Genomic DNA, 20174 nt, shown 5'->3' with positions numbered 1-20174 from the left:
TGTTTTTTTTTATTTGGAACTATATACCACATACTTTAGAATCTGCAGGAAACAGCTTAACATATATCGCTTGTGTCACATTTCTGTAGTCCAAAGACAACCAAAGAACTAAACTCTAGGCAAATTTATGGTAATTTTCTGTGAAGGCTATCTGTTTTGTATTCCCATATACGTGCAAGATTCCAGGGGATAATTATCTAATACGTTATTATTTAACTAAATGTAGTCGTGGGGGAGGGGGCTGTTAATTTGATCATGGAAACAGATGAGTTCAGGGGATGATTAACTGCTTCGTCCTACACCATCTTCTTAAATAAATCCTCCTCTGGTAGCTGGGAAGAAATATATCATACCTGTATGTATGGCAAACCACCCTGTAAAAAGTCTGCCAAGAAAACATCATGATGTAACATCACCTCATGGGTTGGTAACAACTCGGTGCTTTACCTTTGCATCATGCCTGTATTTTTCTCTCGCAAATTACATTAAATTGGAGTGGGGGGGGGGGTATTTACATTAAGGTCCACAGAGGGTTCATCATGGATCTTCAGAGATGTTATAATTTGATAACACATTCCAATCAGCTTTCAAAACAGTTTTGTGTGGTCAACAGCATTGCAAGATTTCTCTTTTTTTTTTTTTCAAATGGCAAGAAAACAGGATTTAGAAAATAGGATTTAGGGTGGTCAGCTTCAAGCTACTGCAGCCTCAATGGCAGCAATTCAAAGCTGTGGGTCACGACCTGTTTGTAGGTCAAAGGAACTTTGCATGGACGGCCTGGGAGATTAACAACAAACAGTCTGCATAACAGGTAATGTAGCAGAAACAGCTGATTGAGGACCGCCAGGAAGAGAGATCAATATATCCTTCTGAGAGATATTTTTTTGTGTGTGTGCATGCACTTGGAAGTCATGGTGACCTCTGGTGATTGACCCCTACTGGGAGAGGCTAGATAAAGCCTGCCCCTGCCTCCCTGCTCTGGTATTTCAAGGTCTCCATCCAAGTACTTGCCAGAGTCAACCCTATTAAGCTTCTGACATATGATGAGATCCGGCTTGCCGAGGCTATCCAGGTCAGGGCCTGAGAGACTTATTTTGTTGGCAAATCCTTTGGGGGAGCTGTTTGGAAACAAATGCTCTGAATTACTGTCTCTATTCATGAACGAGCCTTGAAAAGGCTTTATGAACTGCAATGATTTATATTAATACAGAACAATGCCTTTAATGGCAAGAGGCTTATCTAGCGGGGGGGTGGGGGGGTGCTCAGCAGCAATATAATGATGTCACTGGTGAGATGCTGACATTGCACCCCATGCACCCAGAAGTGGCATTTGGGCAAAACTCTATGATTAAACTCTTATTGTTCAATCACAGAGTTTTGCCCAAATGCCAAATCATCTCTGGCATCCTTTGACAATCCGCTATCGCTTCTGGGCACACAGGGAGGGACATCACTGCTTTGAGTCACTCCCAATAGCCTCTGCCCAGTTTCCCTTGATTCCCCTCCCCTGCCAACCAGCTAAGCAGCTACCAGGAAGCCGTGGGAAATCCCCCACCCCAAGAGGGGGCTTGGTAAGCCTACCTCACAGAAACCTCTGCAATGTCTGCCTTGCTAGTGACATAACATACGAATGAGAGCTTTTTTATGACATAAGCTCACCCATCAGGAATGTTTAAGGTGGTTTATCTCTGCCTCAGGCATCCACCAGGCAATCCTGAACAGAGTTATACCGTTCTGAGCCTACCGACTTCAGTGGAGTTAGAAGAGTATAACTCTTAAGATTGCACTGCAAAATTACCTCATCGTCTTCGGATTACAAAAGCAGAGGGAGGACAAGAATGCAAGAACCAAGAGCAGGAAATAGGGAGTGTTCCAGAACACATGCCACATATACATCTCCATTAGTTTATACTTAAAAGCCTTAAGCAAATCATGATATGTGCTGAGTGATGAACAAAGACTGCCCAGGTGACAGCTCTGCAGACTGGACTTTAAAAAAACAGCCAATCACTGTAAAATGCAGGCTACTGGGGATTCTGCAGTATTACTTGAATAGATTAGTTAAGGACTGGGAAACCGGGCAAGGGGATTCACAATGCATTCTACAGAAAATGTCACTCTTTAAAACTCATCAGTATTGGAGCTTCTCACATGCCCAGCTTGATGCTTGAGCGCTAAACCAGAAACAGAAGACCGGAAAGTGAAATTTAGCTCTGGGGTTCTCACAGGAAGTTGCTCTTTCCTTTGTATGGATTGCACTGGCTATATTCAGCCTTTAATTCCTCTCATCTGCCACACAAATGAGAAGGAAGTCAGCATAGCCTCAGCAATGTGGTTTATGCCAGCTGAATGCACTGAATGAGCACACCTGACCCCAACAGCCTCATATAAGATACCCATTAGAGTGACTCTGATCCCTCCATTTGCCTCTGCACTTCAATTTTGTCTTTTTTAAAAAATGGGGACTACTGGGCAACAAGCCAATAGTACCAAAGGTAAAATTAAACTAGTGAAACTTTATGATATTTAACTTTGTAAAAGATACTAGATATTTTAAAAAGCACTTTATTCCTTAAAAGACCCCAACAACTGGTACTTACATTGACAGCTTCCACCTTGTATTCATCATCACTCTCTGGAGCAGACAAGTCCAACAGGATTGGGCATACTTTATTTTCAATATCACTTTGAGAAATGAGCCCTTGTTCCAGCAGTATCACCAGAGATTCCTGGCTGGCTTTTCTAACCTATTGATGACCAAAGGAGAAAATGACAGCTATGCAGGTTTGTCCCAGTGCAAATAAGTACAAGAGTGGTAACAGTGAAAACCCAAACTCACTCCTGTCTTCCTAATGAACTGCAGATAGTAGACATTCCAGTAACCAATCACTCTGCAACATTTTGAGAACAATCGTAATATGGGAATCGGGGAGGCTGTTACAGACACATTCAGTCACAACCTTGAAAACAGTCACACTTCAGTAAAGAAGTGTCGGCATTCCTTATACAGATTTGACCTGGTCACTACTAGTCTGGGTCAGTCTTGAATCACTGTTTGTGCTTGAGTTAGTTTAGACAACAATTAAGGTACAAGTCCAGTGCAAAGCTTTGGACCACAGTGTGCTCACAAAACTACAAACAAGCAACAATATCCTTGTGAATTTCAATGGCAAGTACAGCTCAGGATGCAAAGCTTGTGATCAGTTCTCCACCTGATCACTCTGAGTTTATCAGGAAGAAAAATCTGCATTTAAAAGTAAACTAATCCAATGGTTCCTCCCCCACCCTTTTTCTGGCAAATTATTTGCTGCAAATGACTAATGTGAGTATGTGCAGGGTATGAATGTATGGAATTGTTTTCATTATATATTCTTTATGGAATTGTTTTTATTGTATATTTTTTAATATTCTATGTGGTTTTTAACTGTTATTAGCCGCCCTGAGCCCGTTAGGGGAGGGCAGGATATAAATTTGATTAAATGAATGAATGAATGAAACAAGCCTGTGGGAATTAATGGCTTTCCAGGGCTTCACTATAAGGCAAAGTATTACCTCTGACACTCAGGGCTTTTTTTGTAGCAGGAACTCCTTTGCATATTAGGCCACACACCCCTGATGTAGCCAATCCTCCTAGAGCTTACAGGGCTCTTAGCACAGGGTCTACTATAAGCTCCTGGAGGATTGGCAACATCAGGGGTGTGTGGCTTAATATGCAAAGGAGCTCCTGCTACAAAAGAAGCCCGGCAGACACCTAATAGGAAAGCTTCCTGGGCAGAAGCGCTCCATGCACACACTGGAGCTACTAACTGAGACTGTGTGCTAGCTGGAAAGACAACATTACAAATGGGCCCTTCTGCCTATTCCAAGATAGTCTCCTAACCCACTTCCACCTCACATATTTATAACAAATTATGTAATAAACTGGATGCTAAAGTGAAACCCTCTGCTAAATGAAGAGCTACTCACCTGCTACTGTGTGATGTTAAAGATGATAATATAAACAACAACGTGGCTATTAACCTGGATGGGCTGACCAGAATCTAATGCAAGCACAAAAGAGCAGAAGCTTCCTCTGCTATCATACAAAGGTATTCTCAATTCCTATAATAACTATGAGTTAACACACCTTGAGACACACTTGTATACCTTTCTGATATAAACAAGCCCCTTCATTTCTTCAACAGAAGTCACCACTGAGGATTCATGTACAAATATAATATTTATTTATTATACTTTATCTTTCTTACCTTTCTTATATATCTAGGGAAATGTTGTTTACCACTTTGGGGTAAGGCAGCAATTTTCCAAGCCAGTTTTGCCAAGGATCCTGGAGAGTTGTTTTTGTTTTGTCTTGCCATCTTCTGGGCATGGAGCAGGGGTCACTGGGGGTGCGTTTGGGGAGGTACGTGACTTTCCTGCATTGTGCAGGAGGTTGGACTAGATAACCCTGGAGGTCACTTCCAGTGTTCCCTCTAAACTGAATTAATGTGAGCTAGCTCAGTTTTTTTAGCCTCTGGCTTACACATTTTTGTCTTAGCTCAGCCTACTCATGAAGGATGGCCCCTGAGCATGCTAATTTATGCAGTAGCTCAGAACTTTAATGCCAGTTGCTCACAAAGCAGAATTTTTGCTCACAGGACTCCACAGCTTAGAGGAAACATTGCTTCCAACTATATAACTCTCATCAGCCCCAAGAAGATTTGCCGGAAATTCCTTTAATGATAGGAAACAAAAATATAGCACAAATGTTCTTGGGGAGAAGATTCTCAGCTGACCTGACTGCATGCATGACAGAAGCATGCCTACCTGCTTCCTTTCCTCTCTCTGGTTGCCACATCTATGGCGGCTGGAAGCAAGAGGGAAAGGTCTGAGCTAGATTTGGACAAAATAGACTGAACCTTGTAGCTTCCTGCCCTCCCACTGGTGACTTCAACAATGGACTAGAATTCAGTCTCAGCAAAAAATAAATTTCAACACAAAACTATATGAATATATATATATATATATATATATATATATAGCAACATATACTACACCAAACAGTTTTTCAAAGTCTCAAAGAACAGATCTTAACAATAACTGAACTATATAGTCAGTACAGAAATCTCTACCTGGTTGTTTGGATCTGTAAGGTATCTCACCACAATGGGCATAAGATATTCGGAAAAGGCTGTGGGGAAGTTTTGTCTGCTGTCTTGTAGAAAAATGGCAATGGGCGGTATCTGTTCCATTAGCTCTGTCCGTACAGTAGGTTCTGGGGATAATTGTTTTAAAAAGTGAAACAGTTTTAATCAGAGTGAAGACAGGGTTTCAATACAGAACATTTTATGTTATGAAACTGTAGAAGAATCAGGTAAGTCAACACATTTCTAAAAATGTTCCATATCTTTTAGAATATCACTACTTAAGCACAGCAAAAATATAATTTCCTGCAAAAAATCTAATTTCAATTTATTTTTACATAGGAGAGCTGAATATATTTGACAAGCAGACCATGCAAATGGCCAAATCAAAGTGATTTTCAGGGTGCACACAGATGGGCAATGCAGACCCACTCCACCAACTCCTCCTAAGAACTTTTTTGGTAAAATCCAGTGTTTGTGGATAGAAAGACAGTTGCGACAGAGAGATGAATAGCAGAGAAGCCAAACTAATATTGGCTGAATGACTGGGCTATGCAGGGCAAAGCAGTGAGTTCTGACCATTCAGACTGGAGGGGGAAAAGAGATACTGTAAATCTCTGCTTTATTCAATCTAAGAAGCCTAGCATTAATGAATGTAGCACTTCTGACCCTGCAATTAACTTTATATTGATATGCCCAATTCAAAACTTTACAAAGAAGTGAAACTTTATTATCTTTATCACCCCAGAAAGCCTTCCGGGACAAAATATGGCTTTTCCTCACCTACCTGCTATAATATAAATTAATACTTGTTACAACTGAAAATCTCACCTGTATCTTCTGACAGCCTGACCACTATTGCCATTACTGTCAAGTAATCTTCGTCATTATGACTGAAATCTCGGAAGACATCGAGCAGACCTCTGGCAATGATTTGCCTGTAAAAAAACAAGTATAATTTTAAACATATTCTTTCTAGATTTTATTTTTTAAAGTTAATCAGGACAGTGTAAGCAAAATAAAACACCATAAAATCTGATGTAGTGGAGGGGGTAGGGAACTTGAGAAGTCTGGATAAGATCGTTACATTCCTACTGTGCCCCATACTGTAGCTTGGGGATTAAGATAGCAAAAGTCCTGTTATATAAATTTTGCTCCTCACTTTTCCCTATTCAGAAGGATATAAAGGCATTTTTATATGCTGGCATACCCAAGAGAAGGTATAACGATACCCTAAAGACATGTCAAGATGAAAACATAATGTATCTAAAACTCAACCTCTGGTTATGCTCCAGAAGCAACGAAGATGATGTGGAATTATGCAGATGGACATGCTACACAGAGGAGCAGTACAGATTTTCATTCTGTATGAAGAAGATAAATGTACAAGGGGCTCACATGTACCAATTGCATTCTTGATTTCTAGAATGTTCTTAATCATGGATCGCCATGATGTCCAATCAGGTAGTATACTATATGGCCTGGAGGTTGTTTCTAACTCCTGTTGGGCTGTTTTGGCAAATTCAGGTTAGAGTAACCCAAAAATGGAACCAGTAGTGTGTAAGCAAGAGGGAAGCATGTGAACCTGCAGAACATTTCCTGCCCTCCAAACCATACTTTGAATTGATCCACTATCAGCTATGATGCTAACAGCACTAGAGCAAAGAGGGAATTATTCTTCCACTCTCACATCAGCTCTGTCATCCCTTGTTCAATTGCTGTATTTGCACCGCATGTCTGGAACGCCAGACATACTGCTTACTGAGGGCTGCAATATGGCTGCCACTGGGATAGTAGTGAGAAACCCCTTTGCCCTTATCTTCTCCAGCAGTGAAGCCAGGCAGCAGCGGTTTGAGTGTTCATGTGGTGGTGGTGATGATGATGTGAAGATCCTTCTTCCCTACCTCTATGTTCTGCATCTTTCCTATCAGCTGCTACCCCTATCGTCATTATGATGTAAGCAAAGTGTGCCACACTCAGTCCAGACTATCACTGAGTCAACGAAGAAGATGCTACCTGAAAATTGCTGATCTAACCAGAAGTGCTAAGGGCAAGGTTCAGCTTCCACCAAGCCATTTAAACGTCTAACACTGTGTAGCGTACGGGTTACCTTGATCCAACCCCATGATCTTCATATGTATCAGCAACAAGACCAATAAATTCTGGTGCACCCATTATTCTATGTGGGAAGTGTCCAGGGGCTCCGCTGACATATGAAAGCTCTCAACTAATTAAGGCAGGAAATTCCTGGAGATTTGGGGGTGGAGCCTGGGGATGATGAGGTTTAAGGAGGAGAGGAACTTCAGAACAGTATAATGCCATAGACACCACCCTCCAAAGCAACCATTTCCTCCAAGGGAACTATGTCATCTAGAAATCAATTGTCATTCTGGGAGATCTCCAGGCCTCACCTGAAGGCTGGCAACTTTAACACTAGCTCACAAAGCAGTAGACATTAGCATTGCTCTACCCTTTCTGAATTACAACAGCATGCCAATAGAAGACGATAAAGGAGGAAGTCAACTGTCTATCTGGGGGGAGGCAGAAACAAGAGAGAGACATAGTCTGATGCCAGCAAAAAATAGTAGAGCTTCCCCACTCTTTTCCAAACACAAGGTCTCTTCTATCTATGAAAGGGTGAGAAACATTCACAGCATAATGACATCGGCACAGCTATTTGAAATATATTTATTACCTGTTGAATATATTATCGCTAAAAGCATATTTTTCCAGACGTGCAAGTGGAGCCAAGTTATCCTGCCCTGGGATGTCCAAGAACGCTGTTATCCTCATGCTATCACAATCTGGTCCATAGTCTTCAAACCCAACTTGAAGGGAAGGAAAGTTGTACATCAGCAAAAAAAAGAAAAGAAAAACAAATACCCAGAAGTATGCCCGACTTGAGCCTCTGAGAACTGATTCACATAAAATCGAGGCTGTCAACTATCACCAGCTTTGAGATTTCTTAATGCCTTAACCAGGGGTTCCCAACCTTTTTGATCCTGTGGGAACCTTTGGAACAGTGATACAGGGTGGTAGGCAAAATGACAACCTGGATGTCACAAGAGGTGAAGCCAATTGCAAAAAGTCAGGAAGTGAGGTCATATGTAGCTCTAATAGCAACTCTTCAATATTTCAAGCAGAAGCTCTGTTTAACAACATGCCTTTTAAAATTAACATATTGTCTAAAAATATTTTCTTGTTTACACACAGTTTACCTGCAGTCACATAACAGACATCCTTATGGCAGCTGCTACCTAAACAACTTTGTAAAAATCTACACAGTCAAATCAGATCTCTGATGGCCAATCAGAAGCCCCTGCTGGGCGAAAGCCTTACTTGGTCCAGCCCACTTTCTAAAAACACTTGGAGGGCACCAGGAGAGACGTCCAGGCACTACTCCGGAGACTCCTAACCTAAACTAATCAGATGTGTGATAAAAGTTGAGAAAATCTGCATGTTACTTAACCCTCACTGGTGAAAAAGGTCCATAACACTCAAATGAGAAGCCAATAATTAAGCCTACAAGCCATGGCTTTGAAAAAGAACAGTTGAAAACCAGGACTGACTTGTGATTTTTAATAAATGGTGCTGGGGATTGGGGGGGGCGAGACAATCACAAAAAGGCATGCAAATCAAACAATACATTTCAAACTATCAGCCAGGAATGTGTCCATCCATATTCAGGTGTATGGAAGAGAAGGAATCCGCTAACACTTTGGGAACTGCAACAAAATCACCAACAGCTGCTGGTTGTTGGCAGCTCTACTGGTCAATAACATTCACATGTGTGGGATGGGGAGTTAAGTACACAGTGCCAATGGGACACTTGTTCCCAGGAAAGATGTGTGAACTCACTGCTATGTGAATATCTCCTTTGGAGTGAGAAAATGGAATGAAAATAGTACACAGAGGTTCAAATCCAGCATGACCCCCAAATGCAATTTTAAGGATGGGAAAAGAAAGATGCAGAACAGACTGTAATGTAACTACAGAAGTAGCAAACCTTATAGAGGAAAGTCAAGAGCTAGATATCAGCTTAAGGAGTGGCAGTGCTGTTCAAGATCCAATATCGCTCAGTGTTTTTATTGCCTGAAAAATACTATCCATTTTCTTTAAAAGCACAGTTCATATCTCATCATGGAAAAATCTTAGATCTGAACAAATTTTTCCATAACAGAGTATTACACAAGGGTAAACAGAGCAAAAGGTTTCCCAGGCCAGCAGTATTCACACTGAGATGTCCAGAAAGTCGCATGCTCAATTTTATCCAAACAAAAGAGCCACATTTACTTCCATTTCTGGCAGCATTAAGCCTGCACCACAGGAAGGTCTGTAGACACCCTGCTCCTCCAACAGCAGCTGTTTTAAGGTGAGAACCAACTACCAGCCTCAACCCCAACAGGCAAAGGCCCTGCCCACTTTCCTGAAACTTGGAGCAGGGACCATGCTGGGGAACAGCACTCAGAAGAGCAACACATAGCATGTCAGAGAGCCACTGTACTAGGCTGTTTGCTGCTGTTACACTGAAGACCGCATACAATTTTCAAACTACAGCCATCTGGATAGTTTTAAGAAGTCTCAATTACTAATACATAGACATGTAGAAAGGAAACTATGGTACTGTATTCCATTTGTTTTCCATTTTTACTTTTCCAAAAATAAATTTGTAAGGAAAACAACAAGAGGAAGGACCACAAGGACTTGGAAAGGAGGGGAAACCCTAATTTATGGTCCCCCCACCCACTGCCTCTGGGTCACCCTCACTGGCTCACTTCCCCTCTCCTGCCAGCTCCAATTCTGACTCTCCTCCCCCCCCCCCCTGCAAGGTCTGGCTCACAGTCTGCTCTTGCTGGCCACCTTCATCACCATCGTGGCCACCACATCGTTATCCTTTTCCTGGCCACTCACAGTGTTTGTACTCCATGTTTTGTTGAAATGGCAATCAAAAATGCCGCTCAAACTCTAGTAGTATGGTTTTGCAATTTTGCCCCAAGCCATGCCATTATGGACTTTTTAAAGGGTTTTCTGCCTGTATTCGGTTTTGTTGTTTTTGAAGGAAGATGATTTTTTTTTTTTTGGCCTGGAAGTATGGTTGGTTCGACAGTGCAAAAAAATATTGATCCTCTGTAGGCCTCTGAAGAGAGAGAGGGAGGAAGACAGAGGAGAAAAGTGGTAAGATATAGAAAGGAAACACAGAACATGAAGGGACATTCTCTCCTCTGAGGGAGAATGTAGCAGATTTTATTTCTTAGTCTTCACCAAAATGAGTTAGAATATAAAGAAGAACAGTGAAGGAATTAAAGGAACTATATAAAGGTAGTTATGAGGGAAAATATGTAAGAAAAATCTAGAGTTTAAGAGTTAAAGGCAAGGCCTCATCTAAGCTGCTCTCCCTGTAGAGGCAGGAAAAGAACTGAAGGGAGGATCATTCCAAAGGCACCAAAAGGAAGTAGAAAAAAGTATTTCCTGCCTCCCTGAAGGATGGATGGGAATCACCCACAGAGATGGCCTCCACCTCAGAGGGAAATTGGGTTTGTCTGGGCCAAGTCAGGGCCATTTGATTGTTTAGAGAGCACTTTGATTGTTTAGAGATTGGCACTTTGATTGGCACTTTGATTGTTTAGAGAGCACTCCACCTGAAGAGGCTTGGTTTAGACCAGGGGAGTCGGGTCATCATAGTGCCTAGAAAAATTATATTGTGGTACTTAGTATTTTCAGCAATGATTTTATTATACTGGGACTTCTCAATGTAACTGCAAAGCTTATTTATCATCGCATCAGAATGTTTTATTGTACTATATAAAAATACATATGCATGAATTGCTGTTTCTTAGCAAATTTAACTTAAAACCTTTTCATGGTAGTGAGTGAAAATATTTTTTAGGCATCCACCCTGGCTCTGTTACGGGAAAACCCTGCCGTCTCAGCTCCAAGTTCAATTAAGCTTTTAAAACTAATAATGAGAAACTGGGGAACAAGTTAGTATTAGAGCTTATTTTGTTGTGATGATAGCCCTATAATTATTTATATACTTCCAACAGTTTTGTCATAGCTTTAATAAAATTACACACTTTGCTATTGCACCCAAACCAGCAAATAATGCTTTGGGTTTGCAATGAAAACCTGTAGGGTGAGCAAAACAAACAAACAAAATCCTTAAAAGTTTGTAATCCTGCTTTGCAGCCAAACATGAACTTCAAGCAGCCAGTTCAGAGGTAATAGCAAAATACAATGTGATGCAAACTAGGAAGCAAGTAATTTGTGATGCATAAAGAGAGTAGTGAATGAATGAGTTTAGGACCCTTAAAGCTACAGGCGTTGCTTCTACTACTGGAGGGGGGGGGAGGTTAACCTCCCAGTGTCTTTGTTGCTGTTTTTAGATTACAGATTTTTTCAGCAAACCTTGGGGGATTTCTCAAGGTTGTAGGAAGATCTGTCTTGTCTATTCATGGCCCCAGTTTTCAGATTTAAATAAATAAATAAATTTATCTACAGATGAGAATTACATACATGTGCATGTATTTTTTTCCTCACGTGAATACAGGCTTCTCCACCTGTCCTAGACATTTCTGACTGAGACGTTTTCAACCCCATAACTCCTGATTAAAAATAACATATAAATACAACTAGTCTTATATTGCAAAAGTATGCATTCCCTATAAACACAACCAATGTAATATCCCAAGGAAAATATCCAGAATGTCATTTTTTAAAAAAAAAAATCAATAGGTTGAGTTTGTTTTCTACATCTGAAGACTTCATTTGCGCCAGACTTTCCAATTACCTCCTTATAGAACTTTAGTAGTTTATTGCAACGGCACAATGACCTTTTAAAAAATGTGCCAGAAAACTCTATTGTTGATTTCGTTTTCAGAAGAGGAAACTGACAGCAGCGGAGTGGAGAGGAGAAATGAGTCTGTACTGTCTGCTACTAAAATTTACTACTCGATATTAGTGCTACCAAAAAGAATTGCATCACTGGCAGCTCCAGAATTATATGCAACACAATTATCTGACTGCATTTGGTCAGTGAAAACATGAAGATGCAGCAGACTCTGTAGTCTGACAAGGTTTCCCAGCCAGAAACCAAACAGCATGTGCATGGCATGTGTCTGTTCTCTCCCTCTCCCGCCCCCCTTCCCTTCTACTCTCCTTGCAGAACTAAAAAAGTTCTTTGACCAAATAGAGAGCCCGCAGGTATAAAAATGAAATACTGTCCAAACCCAGCAAGTGGCTACAATGTGCTGGAATTTAACAACGTTATGTAACGCCATTCTGAAACCAGTTCAAAGAATAGCCTGGAAGTGCAATTCTAAACAGCTGTATTCCTCTAAGACCACTGATGTTAATGGGCCTGGAAGCAAGGCCTTTTTTTTTAGCAGAAACACACAGGAACGCAGTTCCAGCTGGCTTGGTGTCAGGGGGTGTGGCCTAATATACAAATGAGTTCCTACTGGACTTCTACAAAAAGCACTGTGTGAAACAATGGTGACACCAGGGGGCATGGACTAATATGCAAATGAGTTCCTGCTGGACTTTTTCTACAAAAAAAGCCCTGCTTGGAAGGGTATAACTCTTCTTAGGATCAAGATAGGTGGCTGTGTCACAAATGTTATTAGTCTTTCTTCTGCTTAGGATGGCACTGTTAGAAACTTAAACTATTTCATATGCCTATGTCAAGCTTCTCAGCTTAACTAGCTACACAGCTAAAGCCGGAAAGCTACAAAATCCACAGCTTAAAAAACTGGCAACCAACTTGACCCAACCTAGCTTGCAAATTTAATTCAGAGGTGGGATTGCCAGAAGATAAGGAGATCTGAAAGCCAGAAATACACATTAGATGCAAGCGGGGCTTGTTTTGTAGAAAAAAGCCCAGCAGGAATTCATTTGCATATTTGGCCACACCCCCTGCTGCCGAGCCAGCCAGAACTGTGTTCCTGTGCATTCCTGCTAAAAAAAAAGCCCTGAATGTGAGGAAAGCCAATAAAACACTGAGGAGACGTAAGATATGGCAGAGCAACATGATAAGAAATGACAAGATCATGAGTCAGACTTCTAGCAGGAGGAAAGGGCCTGGTTGTTGGTGTACTGGTGGAGGAAAAGCAGAGGATTTGTCAAAATGTGTCAGGACAAGGAAGAGGCATGCTTAAAATATGCAGGAGCGGCTGAAGGTCAAGGGCTAGCAAAATTGCTGACAAACCTACAGCAACCTCAAATGAACTTTTTCCTAAAAAGAGTAAGAAGGGAGGAGAACCAAGCTTCCAGACTCCTACCTCTGAATTGGTCAGGCCCATAGCCAGGATTTTAAAAGTGGGGGCATATTAAAAAGTCAGGGGGCACTTAACAGCTCCCCTCCTCTGGCCACCATGGCTCTGACCCAGGGCACCCGACTCAGTGACCTTCCCTTCTGTTCCCTCCCCACCACTGCAACCACATGAGGGCTAGCAGAGGTGAAAGCTGGGAGCTCCCCTCCCTCCCCAGTGATTTAAATTACATGGAAGAGGTACCCAGTGGCATTTAAAGGTCTGGGGAGAGCAGTAGCTGCTCCTAGGTACCTCTCCCATGCATTTAAATCATGGGGAGGAGGGGGAACCCACAGTCTCTCAGCTTTTACACTCATGGTGGGGGAGTGGGAAGGTCAGGGGCACCTGAGACGGGGCACCCAACAGGAAGTCAGGGGGCAGGGCCCCCACAGGGCCCCCTGTAGCTACAGGCCTGGAATTGGTTGAGTCTGGTGCCCGTAACTTGCAGCTTGCTTGTTTACTTGCAGCCATAGCTTGCTTCCTTTGCCCCTCCCTTCACCACCCCTGGTTCCTCAAAGATACCTCCATACAACTAGGGACAGACCCACTGCAGAAAGAGTATATGCAGCCAGATAAAGCACTCTGTTGGAGTGCAGCAGTAGGGTCTCCATTCTCAACTTTCCCCTCACTTTCACCTGACAGCATCCAGAAATGGAAACACAAAAGTGTGTAGAACACCACAGCTTGCCCTGGTTGTCACCACTGCAATCTGTTTCTCCAAGTGCACAAAAGAGACAGCAGTCAGACTCAAAGTAGGTCAACCCACCCTCATGAAGCACCCCTCAGCAGGCCAGGCACTTCAGCATGGCACTGTTCCTCCTCTGTGTAGTTCTATCAACATACTGGGCCTTCACAGCAACACTTGATTGGCTTAATTTTGTACATCAGAGGGACATGCAATACAATCTGAAATAGCAGGGCTGGGGCACAAAGCAATTCTAGCAAGGGCAGCAGGGACAAGATTTACCGGCAAGCCATATGATTTCCTTCTCAAAAGATGCAAGCACAGAATGGCAGCAGTCAACATTGCCCAGAGCAAGCAAGAAAAGCATGCTTTGAGGGGAGGAAAGTAAATTATCCAGCTGCAGCCCAAACAGCCAAAAATAAAAACTGTTGGAGAGACCTGGTGAAACTTGCCATATACTAAATCCTGTTTCAGGGCAGATTTCCCTGGGCAATACACAGCTCCAAAAGCAAGATATGCTGCTGATGCTACCAGTGCCTAAAACAGCAACACATGCAGAAGAGGGCAGGAATCCCGAAGGAGATGGGAAGCACGACACTGCCCTGACTGATCCCATGCCACAGCCTAGTTGAAATGCAATGATGAAACATTTCAAGAAAAAGGTAAGAAGAAAATAAAAAACCAGTAATAATAAAGATGCCAGCTGAAGCAGTAATTCAGCAGCCACTTACCTGGCAACAAAGGTTAATCACCCAAGTGATTACCAAGGAAGCAATGCTGTTTTCACACCAGTCGACTGCCTCCTGAATCTGAGGCCAATATAGAAGCTGCTGCCAATACTAGTCCAATACTTACAACAAACAGCCAACATTAACTATTGGCAAATTTCTCCCCCCCCCCCCCCCCCCAGAACAATAACTCTTTCCCTTGTTCTTCTGAATTAATGCAACCTACTTAAAATCCTGCCTGGAGGGTTTGAAATGTTTATAAATATGACTGCTCAACAGGCACTGCTGGAATAAGACATGGTAACAGCAACACACAGAGAAGTGTATTGATTTGTACACTCTTGTGGCATGGAAGGTTTCTTCAAGCATCTTCTTCTGAGGCATCTGGGACCTATCAGAAAGCTCATTTTGATAAAACTGGGAGTAGTAATTGAGTTATCTAGGCTACTAAGACCTGCATGAAGAAAAGTTATCCTGTGCCAAGATCTGTCCCCAATCAACATACGTTTCCAGGAAGAAGGTTTCACCCAGCCTTCCTCTCAAGCAGTGACTGTATCACTTTGTGACTTCCCTGAAGTATCACAACAGTGGTCTTGTGAATCAGTTACAAAAATACGCAAGATCTTTATAGAGCTATAATCTCAGTGCTTAGGGAATTACTGGAGCCATGCAGACTTGACAGTTCTGTTTTATCTCATCATATAACCACTTTCACAGTATTAAGTTTTTGTTCTATTCAGTCCCAACTCTTACAACCTAAAGAAGGAATGGCCAATTTCTATATTATTAAGTACTTCTCTATAACCAGATGGTAGTTCAGCATGAGGTGGGGATGTTTAAAAATGTAGATAATTGTAGCGTCCTCTTCAAAACAGTCTAATATTCAAATACAAGCATGTTAATAAAACTGAATCTATGGCTCTTAACAAAACAGTAATTACTTTTATTTAAAGCATTTATCAGCCACCTTTCAACCTTGCAGAACTAAAAACAGCTTACAATGTAAATAAAACAATTATAAAAATACACAGAACACAATTTAAAATCACAATTAGGAGTTACAGTCTGCTCTGCTTTGCAAATTAAAGAGCTATGGGGAAAATGGCTCGTATCCTTTGAAGCACCTCCTCAGATCAGAAAGATTTCTGTGCATGGAGTGGAAGTTCCTTGCTCCGCGCCCCCCCCTTCCAGCTTCAGCCCAAATCTTCCTTGTTTTGGGGCTGCAGCAAGAGGGGGAAGGCATAAACACTCCTGTGGATGCAATCTAATGTCTTTTTAAAGGTTAAATTCTGCTATCTACACACACAAACATTATAGTGTTCTAATATGCTGAATACTGAAGGCCAGGGACAGGCACAGTCTCTAGGATCCAGCCCAACTCCAGGAGATGTTATCCTGTAAATCACCAGGACATTATTTACTGTGCCCACATGAGTGATTGTTCTATTTTATATTCTTTAACTACCTGATCTCAGTTATCAAGTTATGAATAGTCATCTTCTACATTAAAAACGGACATCTCCTTTTTATTTGATGAAAAGTAAAGCGTGTTCTAACTAGTAAGCTATCAGCCCTTCCTTCTGAAGTGTTCTGGGTCCCTAGTTGTCTCTAGACACCTACTTGTTCCAGGACAAACAGCAAGTCCTGATTTGGAAGTATGTAAATTGACCCACTTTTCATGTTCTTCCTTGGCAATATCAAAGTTCACTAGTGCTTAGGGTTCTCAACAATGCCTTGGCAAATGCAAAAACATGTTGAGCAAGGCGCCTGAGGAGGGCAGTTGGGAGGATGTAATGTCACTTCTGGGTGACATTCTGGCAATTTCCCCTAATTTTTATGGTAAAGATGATAGAGACACAGGGAAATTCCTAGAGTCATTATAGAAGCCATTTTCCAGTTATTTTCCCCCTCACTCTCAAGGGTGCAGATTGACCTGTGAAGTCAATAGCTTACTGCTACACCAAAACCCACAAACTATGGTTTGTGCTTCTTTTCCAAACTTGTTTTGATCATGCTTTGCAATCCTGGTTAGAAAGGAAGTGCAAGTGATAGTTTGCCAGTCTGAATATAATGGCAAACTATGCTTTGTTCCAAAACACATTGGTGAGCGCATCATAGGAAGAGGGAGCATGTCACACAGAGGTCATTCACTTCGCATCAGAACATGGTTTGGTATGATATCCGAGACACTTCAAAGACACAAGGCCTACAATGAACAAGAATGTTGTAATACAGATACCTAGCTCTTCTCAGAAATCTGAAGTGCATACAGTGAATGTACACGGGCAAGAATGGGATCACAGCAGCAAGATCACTCCTGGCCCACACAAGTTTTTGAGGATGTAGTCACAGTCCCTGTATGTATATAAGTTATACTTGTTGCATAACCTTCTCTGCACAATCATGAACTTACTTTCTACAGAGTTCCCAAACCTACATGCAGACTTTTACATTCAAAAAGACTGAAAATCCAATCTAATTAACGTAAATAGGTCAGAAGCAGGGCTTGCTTCTGCAATCCCACCTGCCCCTCTCCCTCCATATGCATGTGCTGCACATGCGATGGTCATATGAACAGGGACTTTGTATTTCTGGAGTGCGATTAGGGCAAGACAAGAGACTTGTACAAACAAGGGGAAGCAGCAGAAAGCATTATCACTGAAACCCTCCTTGATCTGTGTTTTATATTTATTTATTTATATTTCGTTTTATATCCCGCCCTTCCCACCGGAGTGGCTCAGGGCAGCTTACAGCATATAAAATCTAACATAGGTTTGGCTTTAAAACATCAGTTTACAACAGTTTAAAACAGTAAGTTAATAAAACATAAAAACCAGCGGTCTGTCAGAGTGCACACTACCACCATCCAAAATTCCCAGTGTCGGTTAGTTGTAAGCCAGCCGGAAGAGGACTGTCTTGCAGGCCCTGCGGAACTGCCCAAGGTCCCGCAGGGCCCTCACCTCTTCCGGCAGCTGGTTCCACCAGCAAGGCGCCGTTACCGAAAAGGCCCGATCCCTGGTAGATTTCAAACGGGCCTCCTTTGGCCCAGGGATTACAAGCAGGTTTTGAGAACCCGATCTCAGTACTCTCTGGGGAACATATATATATAAAATATATATGTATTATATATATTTTATATCAGTTTTTAATATGTGTAAGTCACCTTGGAACTCCATAATGGAAGAAAAGTGTCTAATAAATGTTTTAAATAAATAAAAATAAATGTAAATTCCCATATTTTAGGGGCCAGGGTAACAAACTCTCAAACATTCTTTGGCAAACCTGGTTCAAATTGACAAGGGAAAAAAGGAGGATGATTTAAAGCAGTACTTACATTGCTTTGGTTTAAATTAGATCTCAATCATGGATTGTGGTAGTTACAACAGACCTGTCCCCAGACGTAATCAGAACATTACAGAATATTAAAAGCTTCAAAAAGGGTTTGCTTGTTTATTGCTATTCCACCTTATCTCCTTGGATTCAAGGTGGCACACAGTATGGCAACTAAGTTGCAAAGGCAGCAATTACCCAAATGAAAGCAGATTAAAAATACAACATCAATCAATTTAAAAGCATTCAGACTGAACACACCGAAGAGCTAAAAACACACAAGATCTGCCACAGGGTTTTAAAGGTAATAACCAGCATTCTGAAGAAGAAAACTGCAGATTTATACCCTGCCCTTCTCTCTGAATCAGAGACTCAGAGCAGCTTACAATCCCCTATATCTTCTCTCCCCACAACAAGACACCCTGTGAGGTGGGTGGGGCTGAGAGAGCTTTGGCAGCAGCTGCCCTTTCAAGGACAACCTCTGCAATAGCTATGGCTAACCCAAGGCCATTCCAGCAGCTGTAAGTGGAGGAGCGGGGAAACAAACCTTGTTCTCCCAGATAAAAGTTCGTACACTTAACCTCTACACCAAATTGAACTGGATCCGGAAGCCAATAAGTAGCCAGCGCTTCTGAGTTTTTCCTTGCATGGTCAGATTTCTGCCCTTTGTACTAAATGCTTTCCCCAAATATATTTAATTTTGTCAATATTTTGCCTAGTACCTACACTGAACATAACCCTTTGAAAGAGGCCTCTCCACATTTGAGTAGTGTTGCGAGTGACGGCTTAGCATGGTAAGTGATGCACCTCAGAATGAGTCTGGCTAGACTAAGGCAGGCCATAAAAACTCAATGGATGACCTTGGACCACTTCTTTCTGTCCTTCACAGGGTTACTTTGAGGATAAAACAAAGGGCAGGGAACCACCTATGTCACTCTATGGAGGAAGGGCGGGATAGCTGTCTACTAAATAAATATTGACTAAGTCTTAGAAACAATTGCCTTATAAGCTGACTCAACTTCTGTTTATTTTCCATGATGCCTAAATCACTTAACATGCTGCTAGTCCTCCATCCTACGTTTACACCATTCTTTTACTTCCTCAATGTCATTTGTCTACGAAATACACACATTCTCTTCAAAGTATCTTTACTTAAACTAAGTTCATTATGCATAAATATTTACTTGTGCCTAAAGCTCCAATTCTGCACAAAACACTGAGAAAGTCCACTAAACCAGTCAGTACCTAAGTCACGACTTATTAAAGGCAACCAATGACTTTTGATGCAGCAACCAAATCAGCCACAGCGCAAGTGGGTCAGATGGGAAGATGGAAGAAGCAATGAACAAAACAGCTGCAGGAGAAACAAGAATGAGAAGGGAATGAGAGAACCATTTCAGCCCCCGCTTAGAACACTGCTGTCCCCAAGATCTATGGTGCAGATCAATGGTTCTCCCCTCATTGTAGAATCAGCAGTCAGAACCAATGAGGAGGATGAAGGACAGATATCCACTCCATTTACTTGTAAGAAGAAAGCAGAAAAGGTCAGCAGTCAAAAGCAATGAGAAGTGTGAACACTTCCAACATGCATACAAGATTCTGCTGTCCCTAGAATTTGGAGCAGGTGGACTCATTCCCATGACTCAAAGTAAAACCTAAGAACGGTTACACCATTCTAAGTACATTGACGTCAATGGGCTTAGAAGTGTAACTCTGTTTAGGACCGCGCTGCCAGACCCTTTCATTTCTCTATACAAGTCAACGGGACAGATACAGATATTCTGAGAACTGTTTGCAATTAGCGCAATACAGCGGCAGCAGTTCCAGACCTAATCTGAGTTACAAAAATAGGTTTTAAAAAAGTTTCTGCCATACAACTCCTTAAATTAATGAAAGTACTTAGAAGTTCATGGAGGATAGTCATCAGTGGCAACTAGCGATGGTGACTAAAGGGAACCTCCACCTTCAGAGGCACTAAATCTCTGAATCCCAGTGCCAGGAA

The 20174-nt window shown here is 41.8% G+C and overlaps 1 protein-coding gene across 3 annotated transcripts in view; it reads right to left on the bottom strand.

Annotated features, from left to right (window-relative positions):
• The window catches only part of LOC132566061 (serine/threonine-protein phosphatase 4 regulatory subunit 1-like), a 51104-nt gene that overhangs the window by 27366 nt on the left and 3564 nt on the right, over positions 1 to 20174 (bottom strand). For all 3 annotated transcript variants that reach the window (XM_060230738.1, XM_060230736.1, XM_060230737.1), the window contains 4 exons: positions 7819 to 7951; positions 5955 to 6061; positions 5112 to 5254; positions 2601 to 2747 (listed from right to left, as the gene is read on the bottom strand). In XM_060230738.1, coding sequence (XP_060086721.1) covers positions 2601 to 2747; positions 5112 to 5254; positions 5955 to 6061; positions 7819 to 7951 — 530 coding nt within the window. The remainder of the gene's footprint in view (positions 1 to 2600; positions 2748 to 5111; positions 5255 to 5954; positions 6062 to 7818; positions 7952 to 20174) is intronic.

This window comes from Heteronotia binoei, chromosome 2 (assembly GCF_032191835.1).
Source record: "Heteronotia binoei isolate CCM8104 ecotype False Entrance Well chromosome 2, APGP_CSIRO_Hbin_v1, whole genome shotgun sequence".
Taxonomy (NCBI): domain Eukaryota; kingdom Metazoa; phylum Chordata; class Lepidosauria; order Squamata; family Gekkonidae; genus Heteronotia; species Heteronotia binoei.
This window is presented reverse-complemented; position numbering and strand designations above follow the sequence as displayed.